Source organism: Charadrius vociferus, unplaced genomic scaffold (assembly GCF_000708025.1).
Source record: "Charadrius vociferus isolate BGI_N301 unplaced genomic scaffold, ASM70802v2 scaffold621, whole genome shotgun sequence".
In the NCBI taxonomy this organism is placed as follows: Eukaryota; Metazoa; Chordata; class Aves; order Charadriiformes; family Charadriidae; genus Charadrius; species Charadrius vociferus.
Window position 1 is genome coordinate 703,354 of NW_009646926.1, and position 8,134 is coordinate 711,487.

The 8,134-nt window shown below is 52.9% G+C and overlaps 1 protein-coding gene across 1 annotated transcript; it reads left to right on the forward strand.

Annotated features, from left to right (window-relative positions):
• Positions 1-146: 146 nt before the first annotated feature.
• On the forward strand, positions 147-7,755 carry POLR2C (polymerase (RNA) II (DNA directed) polypeptide C, 33kDa; the record flags this gene model as incomplete). Its single annotated transcript, XM_009894495.1, has 8 exons — positions 147-192; positions 805-873; positions 1,042-1,094; positions 1,218-1,346; positions 2,389-2,440; positions 2,953-3,121; positions 6,669-6,743; positions 7,398-7,755. Coding segments are annotated over 8 exons (738 nt in total), but the record flags the coding sequence as incomplete, so codon positions are not given.
• Between the last annotated feature and the right edge of the window lie 379 nt (positions 7,756-8,134).

Below are 8,134 nucleotides of genomic sequence, written 5' to 3' on the forward strand. Positions count from 1 at the left end.
GGCGGCCTGCTGCCGCCGCGCACCCCCCGCTCCGGGCCCGCCCAGGGCCTCCGAGGCGACCCTCGGGGCTCTGCGACGGGGCCGGTGCGCGGCGAAGCTCCGCGCTCCGTCACGGCTCAGTACGGGTGTTTCTCTCCCTCAGGGTGGCAAATTCCATTCGAAGAGTGTTCATCGCGGAAGTCCCCATCATAGGTACCACCTTTCGCGGGTCTGTGGTCACCCTCCCCGCTGCTCTCAGCAGTGCCCCTCCACTTTCCCCTCCCTCAGCTCGCCTTCCCCCTGTCCAGCCGGTTCTCTGTATTCCCAGTTATCATAGAATCGTAGAATGGTTTAGGCTGGAAAGGACCTTGAAGATCATCGAGTTCCACCCCCCTGCCATAGACAGGGACACCTCCCACCAGCCCAGGTTGCCCAAGGCCACGTCCAGCCTGGCCTTGAACACCTCCAGGGATGGGGCCTCAACAACCTCTCTGGGCAACCTGTTCCAGTGCTTTACCACGCTTACAGTGAAAACCTTCTTCCTAATGTTTAATCTAAACCTGCTCTCTTCCAGTTTAAAGCCATTCCCCCTCGTCCTATCGCTACATGCCCTAGTAAAAAGTCCTTCCCCAGCTCTCCTGTAGGTCCCCTTTAGGTACTGGAAGGCCGCAATAAGATCTCCCCGGAGCCTTCTGTGTAGAGAGAAAGTTCTGTGTATTCTCAGCTTCACTAGAGTCTCTGTAATGTTTGCTGTGTCCTCGTGAGCTGCTCGGCTTTTCCCCACAGAAACATTTCACAGCTTGTGACTTTCTCCTCTCTCTGCAGCCATCGACTGGGTCCAGATAGACGCCAACTCCTCTGTGCTCCATGATGAATTCATTGCGCACAGGCTGGGTGAGTGCCAGCTGTGGGGAGGAGGATGAAGATGTGCAGTAAGAAATCAGTCTGAAGATGCTGAAGTAGCTTTGTCAGGAGGCTGCTGCCCCTCCCCCTGTCTCAGCAGGAGGGTCGGTGCTCCCATGGTCTCACTCAGACATTCCCCTGATTTCCTTCCTCCCACAGGTCTCATCCCGCTCACCAGCGATGACATTGTGGATAAGATGCAATATTCCAGAGTGAGTCACGTGAAACGTTGTGGGTGCTTATTTTGATGGTGGCGGGTATCTGATCTGATGGGAAGTATTAATTTCTTGCTGGGAGTGGTTTGGTGTGAAGGTCTTGACCCGTGTCTGTCCCAGGACTGCACGTGTGATGAGTTCTGTCCGGAGTGCTCTGTGGAATTCACCCTTGACGTCCGGTGCAATGAAGACCAGACTCGTCATGTCACATCCCGCGACCTCATCTCCAACAACCCCCGGGTCATACCGGTCAGTGCAATCCCTCTGCTTGTCAGCGAGTCGCCTCTCTACGTTCCCATTGAGGCTGGGTGGTGAACCCATGGAATGCGTACAAAACAAGGCCTTCGACCACGTTTCACGTTGCCTAAAGCCCCACTTAAAACATAGTGGGAGAGCAGGGCAGGATTATCTGCAGGAACAGCAGTGTGTGCCAGTGCTCTCCTCTTCTTCGCCTTGTTGTCCTTCCTTTGCTGTCTGATGGTGTGTCAAAGCAGTATAGCCTTGTTAAAGCCTCATCACAAGGTGATGAGCCTGCACCCCTCATCTCAAACTCTTGGGAGGCTTCAGTGCAGCCCCTCCATCTCGCCTCAAACACTTGGAGTGCATGTGCTTGTGTCCTGCTGCCATGTCACTGCCTTCTCCCTGCTTGCTGGGGCTGGGGCAAGGTCAGCCTCTTCGAAGGCTTGGCAGCAACCCAGAGGCCTCTGTTTTTCTGGTTCTTGGCGCTCAGCATGGCAAGGCATAAGGAGCCCAGCTCAGGGCACTGCTGCCAAACGGCTCTTGCTCAGTTGCCTTGGGGAAGGGTTGGTGGAGCCAAAGCAAAACAGATGCAAAGGGACTTAATGGAGAATGTTTTTAAATGCTATTGAGGCTGCATCTGGATGTCACCGCAACCTGGGGGCTGCTTCTGGTGGCTGATGACAGTGTCTGCCTGGTTAAAGCCTAGCTGTAGCCCACTGTCTCTTGCTTGCTTTGGCTGAGGTGCTGCAAGTGCTGTGTCACCTGCTAGCAGTAATGGGAGTGACTCTGGGCCACATTGCAGAACCATGCAGCAGCGCTGGGCTGGAGCGCTCTCCGTCCTGTGGAGGAGAGCAGGCTGGTGGAGTGGGATATCACCTACCTAGCTGCAGCTGCCTGAATTGTCCCATTAAATAGGGTGGGCTGGATTTGTTGCTTAAAGTCACTCTGGAGCGGCTTTCTGCAGTCTCTTAATTTTTGTAGGTGACCGCAATTTGATGCGGGGGAAAACGTTGATCTTGCTATTAATTGGCTTGCTTTTGCTCTTCTGCAGGTAACATCTCGGAGCAGAGACAACGACCCCAATGACTACGTGGAGCAGGATGGTAAGCAGCGTTTTACTGGTTATAAGACCTGGAGGAGGAAGTTGAATATTTCCTTTGGGCTCTTTGAACTCATTCTTCCTTTACTAGCTGTGTAACCATGAAGCAGCTGTAAAGATGGCAGTTGGGAGTCACTGGCATCACTGCATCAGTGGGGTTAGCATTTTGTCTTAATGCCACTTAAAGGTTATCCTCAGAACTAAGGTTCTGTGTTAGAGGGTGCTTCTCACTCCTTGTGAGAGCTTAGAGACAGCAAAGAGGCCAAATGCTGTGCTGTCCGCTCTTGCCTGGGGGCCTGAGCTGTGCTCTAGGCATATGTGCAACTCCTTTTCACTTAGGACGATGTTTCCCAGTTACTCTGGGGTCACAGATGAGCCCCTCTATGAATCCAAGCAAGCCCTGGCTTCTGGTGACGTCTTCCTGGGCACTAAAAATTCCTGCCTTTGCCCTTGTGTGATCCTGCATGCTCATTTCTCATCCACAGCCTTCTCAAACACGCGTGTGCTTTTCTGCAGACATCCTCATTGTGAAACTGCGGAAGGGCCAGGAGCTGCGACTGCGAGCCTATGCCAAGAAGGGCTTTGGCAAGGAGCATGCCAAGTGGAACCCCACGGCAGGTGTAGCCTTTGAGTACGACCCAGACAATGCACTGAGGCACACCGTGTACCCCAAACCGGAGGAGTGGTAAGTCCTAATGTCTGTCTGGAGAGACTGGAAAAGATTTTCCGGCAGGCACTTACGTTTCAGCCCTGGGGATACTTTGGATCAGTAAGTGATCATGAGCGTGCCTGTCGCTTCGCCTTGCACAGACTCTGCTCCTCTGTTGGGGCACCAAGGCCAGTCCCTTGGTTGCAGCTGCATGCAGGGTGGACTGGTTTGTGGCCTCCTCTTGTCCTCTCCTCACGTACTGTCACTGCTGTTTTACCTCACTCGCTTTCATGTTCTTTCCCACCACTCGTTCCTGTTTTTTCTTCCCTGCAGAAGTGGTACGTAGGTCAGGGTAAGGTCTGAGGAAGGACTAAATCCATGTGAGGGTGGAAGAGGTAGCTATGAGAGCAAAGAGCAGAAGGTGAGGTTGCAAGGCTGATTTTGCAGCCCTGTTAGTTTGAGGGAGCCCAGCGTGTGGCTCTCATTTCACCCACACATCTCCTCACTCCTGGACCATGAGCTCTGGCAGCGGGCTTTTCCTCTCTGGCCCTTTCCTCTGCTCTGACATACCATTCTGCACTGGTAGCATGCTGTGTCTCATCTAGAAGTGGCATGATTTTTCTTTTGGAAAGCTGCTGCCCTGCTTTGGCCAGGGCGAGGACTTTACCTAGTCCTATCTACTTTTCAGTGAGTAGATTCCTGAGCTGCTCCTTGCTCTGCATCCCAGTGACCACCTAGCAGACATGCTGTCATGGAGCACACTGGAGCCAGCAGCAGAGCGAGGAACTGGGTGCTTTAGTCAAGGCAGGCTGAGAGCGAGGACTAGAGGGGTAGGTGGATATGCTGCCGTATCAGCAGGGCAGCAGCCAGAGCTGCTCTCAAGGTCAGGAAGACCTCAGTACAGGGGCAGGATTTGGTGCAGGGATTGCAGAAGCCAGGGCTGAGCAAGAGGGAACAAAACCCTGAGCAGAGCTGCAGCTGGAGAGAAGGCTGAGCGGCAGAAGGGGCTCAGCAGGTTTTCCTGTCACCATCAGGCTCCACACTGCCAAATTTGACTCTGCAAATGGCGGCAAGCAGTAGCAGGCAGGTAGTGGGCTGTTGTAGCTCCGCACTGCCCGCTTCGAGCCTGGGTGCTCAGACCCATCACAGAGTGGGGCCTTACGCTGTCCCTTGCTAAGTTAGCTATCAGTAAACGAGCTTCCTGGAGGTGCAGTTAGCCTAAATTTCACGCCTCAGCCGGACTGCCGGGGGCTTTCTGCTCAGGAGCTGTCACAGAGATCCTGTGCGGCTAGGTTTGCACTCAGGAGACTCTGAGAAGCTTTTTGTCGCTGAGGGTGGAGATGCAGGTGAATCCGTAACGTACATGAAATAGGCTGGGATCTGCCCGCAGCCATCCCAGCCCTGTTTTACCGATGGAAAGAGCGAACTCTGCTTGGCTTTGATGGGCTCTACAGGGCGCGTTCGTGGGTCCGGTTCAGTCAGTCTGGGTGAGAACACGATGTGCCAGGCATTCGCCTCCTTCAGCACTTCGTCAGGGCGGTGCTCTGGGATCTGCAGTAGGAACCAGGCTGGCTGGTAGTGCCAGAAATCTGGAAATGGGCATTTTCGTTAGCGTTGATGATCTGTACACATGGGCTGAAGCTGGACTTTCGGAACTGCCAGCTACAGACCAGGCTGTTAGGGGGAAAGTCCCTGAGAGGCCGGTTGTGGTGAGGCAGTGCAGAGCCGAGGAGGATGCTGCTGAGCAGTTTTGTGGTCAGGAGCATGTCACAAGAATTGATGTGCCAGCCTGTCCTTCGTCACCAGCAGTTTTAGGGATGGAACTGGATAGTTTCAAAGTTTCCAAATTATTCGTGGCAGCTACATTGCCCCAAAGTTCAGTTGATTGTCTGGGTGATAGATTGGATGCTTGAGAAGCAAGAATGTCTCTGTGATGTGGAATTTCAAATCAGGATTTTAAATCATTTTAGGCTTCATTTTGGTGCAGTAAAAGTTGTCTGGTTTAATTTCTGTAACGCTAGATAGTAAGTCTTCAACACTGATGAAGTAACAGACCTGGAATACTGCTTTGAGTTGGACAGACAAATGCCAGGCAGGATGAGGTATCATTGGGTTTGCCTTCTTTTTGGTTGGGGAATGTCACAGTGTGAATTTTGGAGAATTTGGGCTTTCGGAGATGTCGATGTCGCAGAGAACAGCCCCAGCTACATGGCTGAGCACATGTACCTCGGCTGGGTGGCCCAAGGCAGCTGCTAATGTGGATTCTTGTGTTCGGTGTGGCAGAGTTGGCTGTGTCTTCAGGAACCTGGTGTGTTGTACAACAAGCTGGGTACCTGGAAACAGTTTTTGAGAAGTTCTTGACAAAACGTATGCAAAAGTTGGAAAAATCCCAAAGAAAGATTGCCGTTGGAGCTGCCTGTTTCCTAATGATACATCTGTCTTTCCAAGTTCATCTGATTCCCTGTGAAGACAATGCAGAGACAAAGGCCTCTGCTGTCCAAGGCTGGCTATTATTTTTGGTTTGGTTTGACATGCTGGTTGCTTTTTGAGGCTGTTGGCAGGGCACTGGCATGCAGCTGGACTCTAAAAGCAGCTGTCGTGGTAGTGGAAACCTCTGCCCTGTTTTCAGTCATGAATGGTTTTGCAAGTAACGGGAACACCCAGCTCCATTAACACTTTATCTCTCTCACTGGTTTGTTACAGACAGAGGATTTGTTTGAGAAGTGCTGTTTTATTTAAGGCAGCTGATGACAGGATCAGCTCTCTTGACATTGCTGGGGCAAAGGGAGGCCAGCAGGAGACCTTGGTGGGCACAGGATTTTCTGTGCTGGCTTTTCAAGGCAGCTCAAGGCTTTGGGTTTTCTTACATGGATTAAGTGCTTCCAGACAGTCTCTCCAGTATGATGCTCTAGAAGTCAAAGGAGGCAACGGGTGGAAAGATGTGTCGGCCTAGCTGATGCACGGGTATTTCAGTGATTTTGGTAGCAACATGTGTAGAGGAGTGGAGGTGCAGGACATCAGGGCAGAGCTCACTAATGCATCTATTGTCTGAAGTACAAGAGATTTTTTTTCCTGCTGGGCACAAGCTGACCGGGCCTTCCCATCTTGGCTGTGCTGCACAGGCCGAGTGCTGGAGTGCTCCAGTGTTTTCCTGCCCTGGTGAAAAGTAGAAAGAAAAGATAACACAAGGTCCATTGCTCCGCAAACAGTGTCCGGGCTCCATAAGCACAGTCCCTTCAGGCATTGGGATCCCTTCGCTGTAAGCACATCCCAGATTGTGGCAGTGTAGGTGAATGGAGCCACAGGACCCTGCACCGGGCTCGCTGAGTTTGGGCAGAGTGAGGCTGATCCTCTTCCTCCAGTGCTGCTGGGTGACTGTGTGGCATTCATGAAGAGCTAGAAAGGGCAAAGTGGGACGGAGCTTTTTTCTGGGATTTGATATTTGATGACTGCTCCTTTGCCTACTGGACGTGAGCCCCTGTGCTCTCTACTGGGGCCAAACAGTGCTGCAGAGTGCCTGGGCTCCGTGGGGCCAGGCTAGAGCATGGGCTCCCTGCTAACCTTCCTTGCTCTTTGATTCCAGGCCCAAGAGTGAGTACTCGGAGATTGATGAGGAGGATGCTCAGGCTCCCTATGACCCCAACGGGAAGCCAGAGAGGTAGGAAGCTGAATGCTTGGCCGCAGCTGGAAAATGGGGGAACCAGCTGGGTGCATCTCTGTTTTTTGTTAATACACTGCGCTGCAGTTTGCCAGCCCAGGGAGCTGGTGTTCCCTGAAAAGCAGGGCAGAAGTTGGAGTTAACTGGTGATATGCCCAGGGCTGGCAGGTTTTCCCCTCTGGGACATACTAGACGACTCTCCTGAGTTGGTGTTATCAAGTAGGGCAGTGCAGCACTCGGTGAAGTGTGAGGCCTGCGGGGGAAAATTACTTAGGACATTTATTCACCCGTGTGGGTCTCTCATGCTGTCATGCTAGCCCCTCTCCCGGGTTATTTGCACTGCAGAAGTGCCTGCAGCCAGTCTGACTGCTGGCGTGAGGCTCTGTGCTGGCTCACAGGTCAAAGCACTGAACAGAAGAGAATCTCGGAAGTGCTCTTTGCAGCCTGTGGAGTTGTGAGTGTCGGTGGGACGGTTGTAGAGGGGCAGCGCTGGCTGTTGCCCGGTTGGGAGGTGAATGATGCTGATGGTTTGGATTACCCACAGAGCTCCATGCGGTGGGTCAGGACGGGCTGGCATTGCTTTGGGGGTGCTCTCTGGTTCTGCACCTCCTTGCAGGGTAGATGGTGACTTATCCCCGTGACTTGTTATCTCAGGTTTTATTACAACGTGGAGTCCTGCGGTTCTCTGCGCCCGGAGACCATCGTTCTCTCTGCGCTGTCTGGCCTGAAGAAGAAACTGAGTGATCTTCAGACCCAGCTGAGCCACGAGATTCAGAGCGACGTCCTCACTATAAACTGAGGTGGCCCCTTGAAAGAGAGTGCTCAGGCGTGAGTGATGCAGAGGGTTCCTGCCTCTGCCTGGCAGCGCTCTGAGCGGAGGCTTTTGCCTCCCCATCTCCCTCTGCCTTTTCTGGCTCAGCTCTGCTGGTGGGTGACACCTCTTCCCCGGCTCCCCTTCCCAGGGAAAGCTGTCACGATGTGTAGGGCAAAGGAAGGGAATCGGTGAGCGTCTTCTCTGAGACAAGCTTCGTCTCTAAGTGATCTCCCAGAGTTTTTGGCCAGAGTTTTGCATTCTGGCCATGTGGCATGATCGGGAAGCGTGTACCTCGGTTACACAACCCTACCTTATTTGCATGTCCGTTCCATACTGTGCTGAATAAAGCTTTACCCCCCGTGTTCTGTCATCCCTGAAAGCTCGTCCGGGGTTGCAGGAGGAGATGTCACATCATTTACTTCTCTCCAATAGACATTACCTTAATGAGATCTGCTTTGGAGGGAGCATTGCTCTCTACTGCTGATTGCTGCTCTTGACATTATCTCCTAAAGAGACCAGAACCCCTGCTAGCAGGTAGCCCGTCATTTACCGACCCAGCGCTACACTTACAGCAGAT